General features: G+C 39.8%; 1 protein-coding gene across 4 annotated transcripts in view; it reads left to right on the top strand.

The window, feature by feature from the left end:
* UPF2 (UPF2 regulator of nonsense mediated mRNA decay) overlaps positions 1 to 15,975 on the top strand; it is a 147,213-nt gene that overhangs the window by 80,083 nt on the left and 51,155 nt on the right. For all 4 annotated transcript variants that reach the window (XM_050936786.1, XM_050936788.1, XM_050936787.1 and 1 more), the window contains 3 exons: positions 2,500 to 2,683; positions 12,230 to 12,369; positions 14,732 to 14,836. In XM_050936786.1, coding sequence (XP_050792743.1) covers positions 2,500 to 2,683; positions 12,230 to 12,369; positions 14,732 to 14,836 — 429 coding nt within the window. The remainder of the gene's footprint in view (positions 1 to 2,499; positions 2,684 to 12,229; positions 12,370 to 14,731; positions 14,837 to 15,975) is intronic.

The raw sequence follows: 15,975 nt of genomic DNA, 5'->3' as shown, positions 1-15,975 counted from the left end.
GGTGGGGGGGCAGAGCTGCGCACTCCGGTGGATCAAAGCAAGTTCTATATCACGGTTTCACCTATGACATGGTAAAATTTTTTGGCTCCCAAGGATAGCGTAGGTAGAGGTGTATTGGAGTGCAATCTCTTTACCATGAAAGTTGAACTTACAAATGTAGCATTATGAACAAAAAAACCTGCATTCAAAAATAAAACAATATAAAATTTTAGAGCCTGCAAGTCCACTCAGTCCTACGTCTTGTTCAGCCAATCGTTTGGACAAACAAGTTTGTTTACATTTGCAGGAGATAATGCTGCCTACTTATTTACAATGTCACCTGAAAGTGAGAACAGGCATTCTCATGGCACTGTTGTAGCCGGCGTCACAAGATATTTACATGCCAGAGGTGCTAAAGATTCATATGTCCCTTCATGCTTCAACCACCATTCCAGGGGACATGCGTCCATGCTGATGACAGGTTCTGCTCAATAACAATCCAAAGCAGTGTGTACTGACACATGTTCATTTTCATCATCTGAGTCCCATGTCACCAGCAGAAGGCTGATTTTCTTTTTTTCGGTGGTTCAGGTTCTGTGGTTTTCGCATCAGAATGTTGCTGTTTTAAGATATATGAAATCATGCTCCACACCTCCTCCTCCTCCTCAGATTTTGGAAGGCACTTCAGATTCTTAAACCTTGGGTCAAGTGCTGTAGCTATCTTCAGAAATCTCACATTGGTACCTTATTTGCTTTTTGTCAAATCTGTAGTGAATGTTCTTAAAATGAGCAACGTGCTGGGTCGTCTGAGACTGCTATAACATGAAATATATGGCAGAATGCAGGTAAAGTAGAGCAGGGGACTCCCCAAGTAATTGAGTCACAAATTTAATTAACGCATTATTTTTTTAACGAGTGTCGTCAGCATGGAAGCATGTCCTCCAGCATGGTGGCTGAAGCACGAAGTGGCATACGAATGTTTAGCATATCTGGGATGTAAATACCTTGCAATGCCGACTACAAAAATGCCATGCAAATGCCTGTTCTCACTTTCTGGTGATATTGTAAATAAAAAGAGGGTAGCATTATCTCCTGTAAATGTAAACAAACTTGTCTGTCTTAGTGATTGCCTGACAAGAAGTAGGACTGAGTGGAATTGTAGGCTCTGAAGTTTTACATTGTTTTATTTTTGAGTGCAGTTATGTAACAAAAAAATACTATATTTGTAAGTTGCACTTCCATGACAGAGATTGTACCACTGTACTTGTTTAAGGTGAATTGAAAAATATTATTTCTTTTGTTTGTCATTTTTACAGTGCAAATATTTGTAATAAAAATAATATACACTTTGATTTCAATTACAACACAGAATACAATATATATGAAAATGTAGAAAAACATCCAAAATATTTAATAAATTTCAGTTGGTATTCTGTTTAACAGTGCAATTAAAACTGTAATTTTTTTGAGTTTCTCACATGAGTTAACTGAAATAAATTGACAACCCTAATTGGCGCATACACTGGACCCTTGCTAGAACACAAGATTTGGGATCCATGTGCTGTACCACATTAAAATTAATTGCAATTAAAGTAACGTGGCCGCGACCATGTTTTGTGTGAATTCGCGCTATCAGACGCGCATTCTAGCGAGGGTCCTGTGTATACTAATTCAGTTCTTTTGTTGTCAAACTAAAGAAGTGATTATGTAAAATATTGTGGGGTTTGATGTTTCGATCTCAGTGAATACATATCAAATTTGATCAGTCTAAAAATTAAAAAGATGTTTTTTCCTAATTGCTGTTAGTCCTGAAAAATCTGAAATTCAGACCGAGTTCTTTCTGGCTTGAACATCACCACCATTAATAAAGGTTCTGCTGATCATACTCTGCCTTCAGATGCACCTGCACAACCTCATTGTTCTCTCATTCTGCCCTTAAATAGACTTGTATAAATAGAGTAGAATTTACTTTGCATCTTACAGATGAATGTAGTGCTGGTTTGCTGTAAAGATGTTCATATTATGATGATTCTTTTGATAGAAGCATCACCCACTGATACCCAAAGATTTAACGTTCTCATGTTTGTGAAAACGGTCTTGCCTTTTAAAAATGAATATGATTTGTATGGCTGCATTTGTACAAGAATTAGAGGGATTTTGAAATGCATGAAGGGCAGGTAGGTGCCCATCTCCCATTGAAAGAATCTGCCCCGAAAAAGAGTATTTACATTCTGTACCTATTTTTTATAATATTGTCAGTTGCCATAGATTTATTTAGTTATGTAATTAAAATCTGGATTGTCACTTTAAAATTCCGTATGGATTTTTTTTATTTTAGGGATTTTCTTTGAATTGTTTCAAACTGTTTTAGCAGGATACATGACTTCAGTATGTTTTTCGTGATTCGTATGCTTCTACATTTTCTTTAATGTTTTGGTAATGTCTTTTTTCTTGGTAAAATAGCTTCAGTCAACATGAAGTAAAGTATGTATATAACATGAGGATTTTTTTTTATTTCAGAGGTATGTTTGGTGGAAAAAGAATTTGGAAGTTTGGACAAAAGACCATCCATTTCCTATTGACATTGACTATATGATAAGTGATACACTAGAACTGTTGAGACCAAAGATAAAACTCTGCAATTCTCTGGAAGAATGTGTCAGGCAGGTACAAGACTTGGAACGAGAATTCTTAATAAAACTAGGTAAGAAATAATACATCATCAGAGCCAGTTGTTCATGTCTTTTACACTGTCATTATTATTATTACTACTACTACTATCACCATCCCTCAGTGATGAGTCATTACAAAAACTAATTATTCCCCTGCTGTTACTTTCACCTTCTTGTCAACTGTTTGAAATGGGCCACCTTGATTACATTGAACTCATTAGCACTACAGAAGTGATTTTCCTCTCTTCTTGTCAACTGTTGAGAATAGCCCACTTGCACCTTAATTGAATTGGCTCCTGAGCACTGACCCCCGACTTAGTAAGGCAGCTCCCATCTTTTCATGTGCTGTGGATTTATACCTACCTCTGTATTTTCCACTCCATGCATCTGATGAAGTGGGTTTTAGCCCACGAAAGCTTATGCTCAAATTTGTTAATCTCTAAGGTGCCACAAGGACTCCTCGTTGTTTTTGTTGATACAGACGAACAGCTACCACTCTGAAAACTATCCCTCAGGTGTGTTTTAACCTTTTTCTGCATTTCCTGACCTGTTCTGAATCTGGATAACATATTAATTTGCTGTATCTAAAGAAACACTAGACACAAAGGTGACTATGGTTTTTATTTATGATGACTGGTATAAAAGGAAATCCACCAACTCTAACTTTCAGTACACAAGAGCTTTTGGCTGCTTTGATACAGTATTTAGTGCATCCAGCAGGCCTGTGAGTAGCTCATCACACACAAGCATATCCATTGATTCTATTACCTGGACTCCTTTAAGGTATATGGGACCATTACAGTCAAACACTGGACTTGTAGAACAAGTAGAGTGGCCTGGTGCCTGGTTTTTGACTGGAAAGTCCTTTCAAAAAGGGGACCTGACAATGTCCGGTTACTAAGAGCAGGGGAAACGCCAGATCATCACCCGCTCCAGCCCGTTACTCAGCTGGGGCCACCTCCTACCTTCATTGGGTCCCAGCTCTGCAGGAAAATCCCTCCTGAACTGGGAGGTGGGGATGGGAGGGAAGAGCAGCGAGTGATGCAGGGGAGGGGGAAAGAAGAATGGACGGGGATGGGGCCTATGGGGAAGAGGCAGGGCAGGGGTGGGACCTCGGGGGAAAAGGCAGGACAGGTGAGATTCCGGCACTCTTGTTGGAGTGTCTGGTTTTTAACTACACCTCCACCCTGATATAACGCTGTCCTCAGGAGCCAAAAAATCTTACTGTGTTATAGGTGAAACCATGTTATATCGAACATGCTTTGATCTGCCGGAGCGCGCAGCCTGGCTCCCCCGGAGCTCTGCTTTACTGCGTTATATCCAAATTCATGTTATATTGGGTCACGTTATATCAGGGTAGAGGTATATTACCGAGTTGGCAAACCTAAGAACAAGGCATTCAAATAAGCATGAAATGTGTACTGTAATATCGAGTCATTGAAATGAACAGTTGTGCCCACTAATGTGGTCTAGTGTATATTATGTGAAACTGGGGGTCATTTGAGTTCTGTTCCTCAGTCTTGACATGTGACCTTAGACAATTCCCTTGACCCTTTCATCCAGTTTTTCTTCTGCATTACCTGCCTCATAGCAGTTGAAGCTTAAATTGAATGAAAACCATCTTGATAGTCTTCAAGGAAAGACACTGCAGAAATGCAGAGTGTTAGTATATTTGTTGTTTGTATATCCGTAGGCAAACTCAAGAATGCATATAGAGGGACAGCTGGGCTCCAGTGGACTAAGCATAGGAATGGGTGTCAAGATCTGTGTAACATCCGTGACTTTGCTACGCCACCTTCAGCATTTCACAAAATCTCTCTGACCCTCATTAACACTATTCCATAAAATGGAGATAAAATTATTTACTAAACCACCTATTGGAAGAGCTTTGAAATATACAGTTCTTTTCGAATTGTAGTGTTAGCCTATCTCCAGTGAATACTTAAAGAGATGAGAAAAATGGTGCTTTGGGCATCTTTTTCAGCACTCTAGGAAAGGTAAACTTGACCATGTAGTACCTTTCTCTTTAAGGCTAGGCCTACAAAATGTCATGAGTGTTCCAGTGTTTGCTGTGTAGAGAGATTAACAGTGTCTTTAACAATGATGTATTACAGAAATAAAGTAGAAGAAATACTATTACTTGAACTTTTGGAATATTTAGCAAGTAGCAAGCAGATCTGGAGACAAACAGTCATTGTTTAAGAGACTTTAATGAGTCGAGGAGACTTCAGGAAGTGGTTGACAGAATGGGTTTCTGGAAGAAATTCCTTCCCTTCAGGATGTGTAAAAGTCACCAAGGAACTGCTATTGGTGGTCTGCATAAGAGGAAGAAATGACAGTTGTGTCATGTGGAGTTACAGTATTCTTTATTCACTGGGTTGGAAAGGTTCAGTATAATCCTGTATTTTCCAAGACACATGTTCGCTTACTCTTCCTTATGTTAGGCATGGCAATAGCAATTCCTCTCGAACTGAAATAGCCTGGAACTACAATAAAACAAGGGAACCTATTTGCTATTCTGTTTACGGACCACAGCTCTTTTTCTAGAAAGCTGACTGTCAAACATTTTGAATCTTCTATATTTTCCTTGGAATGCTCATAAATAGGCTCACTGTTTTCAGTGGAGGAAATTACTCGATGAGAATGTGACTCCCTTACTTATGCTAAATATAAACACTACTTCTGTTCTCTTTATGCTTCTATTAAACTGGATTCATAGACTGCTTTCTTTAAAGAGCATATGGAAATTAGTGCTGCATTTGTGAGTTACTAAAAGGTAAACCTGTTCTTGTTCCAACTACAGTGGTGTACATTTATGAAACACTCCAAAGTTATCTGTGTTGAAATTAGTTAGCATCAGGAGTAAACACCAGACCTTGGGGACCCCACAGCTCAATTGAGCAAACACTCCCTAACGTTTATATCTAGAAACACTAGGGCAGTGATGCATTTTTTCAAAAAAAATCTCTATGCAGTGCCATTGGCTGTTAATGTATTCAGTCGTTGAGCTGATTTATTTGATAATCTTGAATTTCTAATTAGAAGCCCTCTTTTACTAGAGGCTGTTTTGTGGATTTTTTCCACTTACAGGTGTTAATTTATAGGCAAGTACTTGATCCACGCTACTTACAGTTAAATCAGTTCTCAAAGTAATCCCTTAATTGAAGAATCAATATATGGAGAAATTATGCATTGATTTTTTATTTTTAAGAGGAATTTGCATTTTGTTCACTGTGCTATTCGTTTAATTAAAATTCTTCAAATATAATTTAGTATTAATATCAGACTTTGACTTCCTTATATATGTTATGATGATCATAAAGAGAAAAAGAAATTTGGAATGGAAACCATTTTAGGTGAAATTTTTTCCCTGCCTCATGGCGTGGACTAAACTACTGCTTTTATGATCTCTAACTCTCCCCAAAAGGCAAATTATGTCTAATTATATGCATTTTAATATATTCCTTTCAAAGATGCCCAGCAGTTTCTGCTGTAAGTCAAAGTAATTTCCACTCTCTGAACCATTTTCTATAGATTAGTTGCATCCAGTACAGTAGTGGGATCTCCTTCCAGGAGCATGAGTGAGCCAGTTTTGGGGAATGGCATTCTATTGTGTTCATTGTGGGACCAGACAGGCAGATCACCGTTATTTTTAAAGGTGCTATTGAATGAGCAACTACTGAGTTTCCAGTATCTTTCTTTTTCTCCTAGTTAAACACACATATGGTAGAATAGTTGCTAATCCTTTGCTATTATGACTATACATAGAGTAGAGTCCAGAAGATTCTTACCTGTCTTTCTCTGTTCAGATCTTTGAAAGCTATTATGGTAGGCGCAAATGTTTTCAGTGGAAAAGATTTTGTTTGAATAGTTTTAATGAGGGACCTGACCAAACTCCAGATCATAATCTATTCCTACATGATTTTAGTAATTTTGTCAGATTAGTATTTCTGTGGATTTATTTCTGAGATTCAGTAAACATTCCAGATAATTAAAATGAGTGTATGACAAAATTTGTACTATTTACTTGACAGTGTTCTAGCCTGTGTGTAATAGTTAGTACTTTCGCACATATGCCTATCTATCTCTAGATATGTGGCATAAATATAAGAATAAGACATTCTGAAGAACTTTACAAATTATTTACATGCTCATACAAGAGGCGCCAATACATGGTTGGAAATGAACGTGTAACAATTTGGTGCAGCAGCTTGACATGTAGTGAGGTCTTAAGAATATAGTGTCCAGTTGAAATAAACATGTAGGAAAGACACTCTGCTTGCCTAAATTTATGGTAACTGCCAAAATGGAAATTTAATCAAGACTAAAAGGTTAATAGTCCTACTGTAGCAAAAACGGCTTGTGATTTATAGTGATCACAAGTGGCTAGGACTATTATTATATTTCTTGTTCGTATGATAGCAAGTTGAGCAAGCATAGTGCTCCTCTAACATCTTTGCTTGGCATTTAATCCCTACGATACAGGGAAGATTGCTGCTAACTGCTCTCACCACTATTAACAGTTTTGCTTTGTTTTTTTATGTGGTATGTGGTGGAGATGCTAGTTAAAAGGATTTCACTAGTCTAATGGGTTGGCTGCTCTCTAAATAGGCAGATGTGGAAGCAAAAACTAGTAGTGCTCTTTGCTCTCATCATCCTTTCTCCCATTCTAGTCACATTCCCTTTACCTCTGCCAATACCTTCATTAGGCTCTGTATTCCCCTACACAGGTCCCTTCTCTCTTATGATTGCTTTTTTGGTGCTCACTCCTCAGTAACAACTCTTGCTCTCCTTGATTTTTAACTCATCCAGTGTAATAGATATTGGGGGGTAAAACTGGAACAGCTTTAAATATATTTCGTTTCATTAAACTTGAGGTGCTGTTTAAAAGTGTTACAGTTCTTGATAATAATCTGTTCATGGAAACCCAAGTTTGCATACTTGCTCCTTCAGCCAATACAGTAACTCCTCGCTTAACGTTGTAGTTATGTTCCCGAAAAAAGTGACTTTAAGCAAAACTAAGTTAAGCTAATCCAATTTCCCCATAAGAATTAATGTACACAACAATGATGATCGTGAAGTTTGGTTGAGGTGGTGGAGTCAGAGGGTGGGATATTTCCCAGGCAATGCCTTATTGCTAAATGATGAATTAGTAGTTGGCTAAGCCCTCAAGGGTTAACACATTGTTAATATAGCCTCACGCTCTACAAGGCAGCACAAATGGAGGGGGAAGGAGACAGCATGGCAGCCAGAGACACACACCCTGTAGAGTAACTCCTCACTTAAAGTCATCCTGGTTAACGTTGTTTCGTTGTTAGGTTGCTGATCAATTAGGGAACATGCTCGTTTAAAGTTGTGCAATGGTCCCTTATAACGTTGTTTGGCAGCTGCCTGCTTTGTCCACTGCTTGCAGAAAGGGCAGACCATTGGAGCTAGCTGGTGGGGGCTTGGAAACAAGGTGGACCGGCAGCCACACTATCAGCTCCCTGCTCCCCTAAGTTCCCTGTGTAGCAGCCACCCAGCAGGCTACCAATTGCTGGCAGTTCAGCTGTCCCTCCCACCACTGCCATCTGCTGCTCCTGCCCTCTGACTTGGAGCTGCTCCCGGGAGCCTCCTGCTTGCTGTGCAGGAGAGGGGGAAGAGGAGGGCTAATGTCAGGGTGTCCCCCTCCCCCTCTACTCCTGCTCACCCCTTACCTCTTCTCCATATAGATCAGGGTGGGGACAGGACAGGGCTCAGGACAGAGAAAGCTTGCTGGCCGCAGCTGCTGTCTCAACTTCCTGATTTTTTTTTTTTAAAGGCAATGTACTTACAGTGGGGTCAGCATACTTAAAGGGGCAATGTGCATCTCTCTCTCTCTTTCCCACTCACAGGGTGTGTGTCTCTGTCTGCCATGCTGTCTCCCCTACCTCCATTCATGCTGCCTTGTAGAGTGTGAGGCTACATTAACAACAATGTGCTAACTCTTGAGGGCTCAGCCGAATGCTAGTTCATCATTTTGCAGCAAGGCATTCCCTGGGAAATATCCCACCCTCTTCCACCCTCTAACTTCACCACCTCAACCAAGCTTCACAATCATCATTGCTGTGTACAATATTAAATTGTTTAAAACATATATAGTTTTTTGTCTGTTGAAAAAAATTTCCTTGGAACCTAACACCTCCTCCCCCCCCCCCCCCATTTACATTCATTCTTACAGGGAAATTGGACTAGCTTAACATCGTTTCACTTAGTCGCATTTTTCAGGAACATAACCACAACGTTAAGTGAGGAGTTACTGTGTGTATATGAGAGAGAGATGCGTGTTTCCCCTTTAAGTACACTGACCCCCTTCAAGTACATTGCCTTTTAAGTAGATCAACAAGTTGAGACAGCAGCTTCTGCAAGCAAGCTCCCTCTGTCCTGAGCCCTTTCGTGTCTCTCTCCTGCCCTCCCCCCCCGCTGCTCTATGGAGATGGGGTAAGAAGGAGACTCCCAGGAGCAGCTCCAAGTCAGAGGGCAGGAGCAGCACATAGCAGTCGGGGGAGGGACAGCTAAACTGCCGGCAATTGATAGCCTGCTGGGTGACTGCTACACAGGGAACTTAGGGGAGCAGGGAGCTGATAGTGGGGCTGCCAGTCCACCCTGGTTCCAAGCCCCCACCAGCTAGCTCCAATGGGCTGATCTTTCTGCAAGCAGTGGACAAAGCAGGCAGCTGCCAAACAACTTATAAGGGACCATTGCACAACTTTAAACGAGCGTGTTCTCTAATTGATCAGCAATGAACAACATTAACCAGGACGACTTTAAGTGAGGAGTTACTGTATGGGTTTGAAGTGCAGCTGAAAGATAATACTCTTGTCTCCACCTTAGGAATACCTTTGTGAGTCAGCATCAGTCCATTTGCTTGTCTGTGGCATAATTGGTTCTGAGGGGAGGGGGAGGAATAGCTCAGCAGTTTGAACATTGGCCTGCTAAACCCAGGGTTGTGAGTTCAATCCTTGAGGTGGCCATTTAGGGACCTGGGGCAAAAATGCAGATTGGTCCTGCTTTGAGCAGGGGATTGGACTAGATGGACCTCCTGAGGTCCCTTCCAGCCCTGATATTCTATGATTCTATGATCATTAGGGAGGAAGATTGATAGCTTGGAGCCTCTGAAAGTGCAGGGAAGGGAGTATGTATGCATGAGCAGAACTTGAGTCAGACTCCACTAAGTATAAAACAATAGCCTACCATTAATAGTATTACCAAGATTTGGCTAATTTAAATGTCTTATTAAGGACTTAAGTCCAGATTTTTCTAAAGTGACTTAAGATATTGGGTGCCCTGTCCGAAACCCCTTAAAAGGCCCTGGCTGATTGTGGGTGCTCAGCACTTTCTGAAACTCAGGTCCTTTTAAAGTCTCCAGTTGGGTACCAGGAAGCAACTATGGGGTTCTGAAAATCTTAATAGATAAGAATTGTATACATTAGCATTGCCAAGTTTGAGCTAAGTACCTCACATGGCTGCCATTAAGGCTGTATCTGAGCACCTCATCTAAGAATGTTTTGTTTTTTAATTCAAGGGAGTACTGGATCCTCTTGTATGAAATATTGCATTGTTTAATATAAGCATTTGAGTAGAGATGTGCTGTGAAGCCTCAGTATTTTGTTGTCATGCTTCTGGTATAGATTTATATTATTGAACTGGAGTGTCTATAAAATTGCAAAAGTTACAGCATGACCTGTTTTAGGACGCTTAAAATAAATCTCGGAGGGGTAGCCGTGTTAGTCTGGATCTGTAAAAGCAGGCTATGAATAAGGTACTGTGTTCTAACTACATCAGTTTTGAAGGATATCTTCAAAAAATCATTGGGTGAAATTGACTGTGTTGGGCAAGACTAGCATCAATATCATTCTCTGCTAGCTCAAACCACAATCCCTGTGAGTGTAAAGTGGCTTTGTGGATTAATGAAAAAATTTAAAGAATGTATGAAAGAGTACTTGTGCTAGAAGCTTGTCCATTTTTGTAGTGGATGGCTTAGCTTTAGCAAGAGGTTTTTTTCAAAAATAAAAATAAATGACCTTGTTTTTCCATATTTCAGTCATATTAAATTCTCATATGTCTTTTATGAATAGTTTAACTATTTCTAAGACTAAATTGTAAGCTGAAATACACCAACTGCATTTTCTGATCTGATAATGTGTAATGAGGTCCAATTCCTTAAAGGAGAATTGAAATTATATCACAGAATATTTAGTGAAGTAATAGCAGGGTCTGGGACAGGGGTAGGCAACCTATGGCATGCGTGCCAAAGGCAGCACGCAAGCTGATTTTCTGTGGCACTCTCATTGCCCAGGTCCTGGCCACTAGTCCAGAGTCATTTTAATTTAGTTTTAAATGAAACTTCTTAAACATTTTAAAAACCTATTTACTTTACATACAACAGTAATTAGTTATATATTATAGACTTATAGAAAGAGACCTTCTAAAAAGTTAACATTTATTATTGGCATGTGAAACCTTAAATTAGAATGAAGAAATGAAGACTCAGCACACCACTTCTGAAAGGTTGCCGAGCCCTGGTCTGGGATAATCCAAAATTATCCAAACCAAAATTAAAATACACTTGTAATTATTTAAAGGAGACAATATAGCTAAGAGAACAGACCACGCTGAAGGATAAGAGCGTTAGTGAGTTCGTTGTCTAATCAAAATAATACAAAACAAAAGCCAGAAGACAAAGTAGACTTAAGAGGGGTGGAGACAATCAGGCTGTCAATGGAGAAGATGGTAAGATGAGCCAGGACCCTTTGAAGGATCCCTCTCTACAGTGGGATAGGGACATTAGGTGATTGCTTTGCGAGGGGTACAGGATTTGCACATACATACTCAAATGCAGGATCTCAGGGCCTTAGTAGGGAAGCACAAGTCAGTTTCAGTTTTACAGGAATTTGATTATAAACAGGCAAATGTTTTTTCCAGAATTATGAACTGTACTGTGAGAGTTTCATTTTATAATAAATCACAGTAACAACAAATTTTTACTGTGTTTTTGTTTGCTGTAATGCCATGAGCTGAGAATTGAGTTCCTAACAGGTTGTAGGAATTTTCACTACGTGCTGTGAAGTGTTTCTTAAACAGCCTGTACAATTCTTGATAAATCTCCAAGAATACTGAAAGTCACTCTGCAGAGATCCAATAACTTCTAGCATCTGGCATTTTACGTACAGCATCTAAGATGTTTGTGTCATTTTAATGTAGCCTTCAAAATGTAGTGCAGGGGAGTTGAAGAAATGTCAAAGATATTTTGAGATGTAACACTTGGTGTTCTGTGGAAATTCCTAAATGTTCCCAGTAAAAATCCTTTCTTGAGTTGTTTTGAAACCATTTTCTCTTATGATTTTGCTCAGTAAGAAATACCTTATACAATTATAAATACACTTATCATTCAAGACTTAATCGCTAGTACTACATAATACTTTAGTCAGCATTTTCTAGGAGTGGGTTTCTTAAACTACCATACATCAGTACAGTATTTTTATGTGATGCCACAGCAAAACATTGCTTCCTGTCTAACACATTCTATCCCTAATCCCTTCCTGTTTTTCATTTCTCAGGCCTTGTGAATGACAAAGATTCAAAAGATTCTATGACAGAAGGAGAGAATCTGGAAGAAGAGGAAGAGGAGGAGGAAGGTGGAGCAGAGACAGAAGAACAGTCTGGAAATGAAAGTGAAGTAAATGAGCCAGAGGAAGAGGTGATCCCATTCATTTACCTTATTTTGCACTGTCCTTACATAGAAGGAAATAATAGTTAGCACTTTGCAAATCATAAAGGCCTAAACCCTGTGGTGGGCCTGCACAAAGCCTCAAAGTCAGTGAATGCAGCATGGCTGTGCTGTGCACAGGGCTCTAATTGCAGAGAGAATGTTTAGGTGGGACTCTAAACACTATGTGCTGTGGAGTCACCAGTTCTGCTTGTGCTTCATGGAGGGAAAGATTCTACCTCCTAGCTGCTATGGAGAGTCCCTGTACAAAAATCCATTTGCTCAGGTTATGCAAAAAGGGCCCTTAATGCCTGGCCCTTAGTAATCTCTCTCAACACCCCTGGGAAGGTAGGCAATAATATCTCCATTTTACATATGTGGAGAAGTGAATAAAAAGCATTCAAGAGACTTGCCGAAAGAAATAGTGGCAGAGAGAGGGTTAGAACTCAATACTGTGCTCAGTCCACAACCCTGTGCTCAGCCCAACAGTGTGTGCTACCTTTCGGCATAGCTATTAATTTGTAAACGTAAAGCTATTTTTGTGCCATCTTCTATACCAGTTATTGGAGCAGATGCATTAACTATCATATAAAGGACCAAAACTAAAGGAAACAAGAGGCAACTTGTGCTGTTCCTCATTTTTCCTGTGTAATATGGATAATAAGGAGCATTTGGATCACATCAGTCTTCATTACTCCTTCAGACTGCTTCAGTAATCTTTTGAATCAAATTCATATAGCCAATAAAAAAGCTAGTGTGCAATACGCTAACATATGTGATCTTGAAAATTCTAACTTCTGTGGCTTATTGTAGCTCAAAAGTTGGTCTCTCTCACCAAGTTTCTCTCTCTTTTTGGTCCAGTAAAAGGTATTACCTCACCCACCTTGTCTATCTAATATCCTGGGACCAGCACAGCTTTAACAACACTGCTTAAAACAGCTTGTCAGTTTAATCTTTGATAAAAAATTAGTCTGGTTTCAGATCAGTTTCAGTGGGGAAAATATAACTTGTTAAATAAAGAACAAATTTTGGAAATGAGATGAGGACCCGTGCATTGTGCAGATCAAGGGTTAGTGTGACAGTAAGATGAGTATTCAAAAACTGATCAGTAAATGTTGCTAGATGGCATAGAATTATCATTGAAAGCGGACTACGTTGCATGTTCTGATCAAAGATCAATCAATCGGTTATACAGCATTTCATGGCAGTAAGGAAGGCTGTAAACAGTGAATGCACTTAATGTTTCTCTCATTAAATTATGTTAAAATGTAGCATGTCATTAAAATTTGAACTTTAAATATACTTGTCATGGTATAAGCCCCACTCTGAACCTTAGCGTCCAAAAGTTGAGGTACCAGCATGAATTCCTCTAAGCTTAATTATCAGCTTAGAACCTATAGCGCTGCCACCAACTAGGAATTCCAGTGCCTGGTACACTCTGGTCCCCCCAAAACCGGTACACTCTGGTCCCCCCAAAACCTTGCCTGGGGACCCCCAAGACCCAGACCCTCTGGATCTTAACACAAGGAAAGTAAACCCTTTCCCTCACGGTTGCCTCTCCCAGACTTCCCCTCCCTGGGTTACCCTGGAAGATCACTGTGATTCAAACTCCTTGAATCTTAAAACAGAGAGGAAAATCCACCTTCCCCCCCTCCTTCTCTCTCCCCTCCCAGACTCTCCCTGAGAGAGACAGTAATCCTAACACAGAGAGAAATTAGCCTATCTCTCCCCCTTCCCTCCTTTCTCCCCACCAATTCCCTGGTGGATCCAGACCCAGTCCCCTGGGGTCTCACCAGAATAAAAAAAAACAAAACAATCAGGTTCTTAAACAAGAAAAGCTTTTAATTAATTAAAGAAAGAATTTTTACTGTTTTTTATCTTTGTAAATTTAAGATGGAATATGTTACAGGGTCTTTCAGCTATAGACGCTGGGAATACCCTCCTAGCCTAAGTATACAAGTACAAATTAAAATCCTTTCAGCAAAATACAAATTTGAACTCCTCCCAGCCAAATACACATTTGCAAATAAAGAAAACAAACGTAAGCTTAGGTCGCCTTATCTATCTAGTACTCACTATTCTGATCTTATAAGATCCTGTATCGGAGAAATTGGAGAGACACCTGGTTGCACGTCCGGTCCCTCTGAGAACCCAGAGTGAACAGCAACCGAAATCTAACAGCACACAAAATATTCCCTCCCTCAAGATTTGAAAGTATGCTGTCCCCTGATTGGTCCTCTGGTCAGGTGACAGCCAGGCTCACTGATTTTGTTAACCCTTTACAGGCAAAAGAGATATAAAGTACTTCTGTTCTATTAACTCCTACTATCTGTTTATGACAATACTATTTCAGGAGTGCTCAGACAACGACGATGAGGAAGGTGAGGAAGAAGAAGAAGAGAATACTGATTACCTCACAGACTCCAATAAGGAGAATGAAACTGATGAAGAGAACACAGTATGTGCCACTGCTTTTGAATAATGAGACCGGTTTTACATGCTCAGTTTTCTTGACTGAATATTTTTAGCAGATAATGCTCATTAGAGATTAGGGGAACATACACTAAAAAATATTCACAAATGTCCTTTCAAACAAAAACCGAGTTCACTTTGACATTTTCAACCCCTTAATGTTTGATTTTCACAGACATTCGTACAAACACTTTTGCTTACAAGACTCTTTTAGGAAAGTGAAAGTGTCACAAGTAGTCATGAAAATGTTCATTCACATTGGAAGAGATTGCATAGCCATTGTGAAAACACTGAGTGGACTGCTAAAAAAAAAAAAAAAAAAAAAAAAAACAAACAAAGGAGCAGGGGGGAGTTTTGACATGCTATTGAGGTAACGAATATTTCCAGCAAATTAACGTGGTAAAGTAGATTCTAATTTGAGTCATAGAATTGTAATAAGGAAGCAGGACAAACAAAAAGCAGCAGTGAAGAAATGATGGAGGTGTTTTGTTATCTCACCATCAAAAGCAACCACATCAAACCCAGTCATCCATCTGGGTGCCTGGGAGTATGGTCTAATGATAAGATAGTGAATGATCACCCCAAATGTTACCACAGATGTGCTGTGGTAACATCTGAGAAAGTAGCATATTGAGGTGTTTGCTGTGTTATATTCTGATTGCCTTCATTCAGATCAAAAAGACCCACCAAATGAGTCACTTGGATCATGGAAACAAGCAGCACCATTGCCAGGGGCGGAAATAGGTGTGATGGAGAATGAGGGCCTATATATACAGCCTTTGATGCCACTGTCTCTTGGGTGATGGCATTTGCTTAGTATTACTCAGCTGTTCTGAGGTTAATGAAATGGAGCCTTTAGCCCAGAGAGGGCACCCAAGGAGGTCATTCAGCTGTTGGAGAATGGAAAGGAGGATGTTGCGCAAGAGATTCAGGAGAGACTGCTGAGGTTGTTGGTCTTGAAACATTCTTCTGCTGCCTCACTGGATGGTGGTGCAGAGGCAGAACCAATTGGCCCCCCTGTGAACTGAGTGTCTTGTTTAATATTGTTAGGTCTACAGTTTTGTTCCACTTAAAAAGAATAAAAATTATCATAGACTAAAATGTGTTCTCAAGAACCATATGCCA

This window comes from Gopherus flavomarginatus, chromosome 1 (assembly GCF_025201925.1).
Source record: "Gopherus flavomarginatus isolate rGopFla2 chromosome 1, rGopFla2.mat.asm, whole genome shotgun sequence".
NCBI lineage: Eukaryota > Metazoa > Chordata > Testudines > Testudinidae > Gopherus > Gopherus flavomarginatus.
The sequence above is the reverse complement of the archived record's forward strand: the minus strand, read 5'-3'. Positions and strand labels throughout refer to the sequence as shown.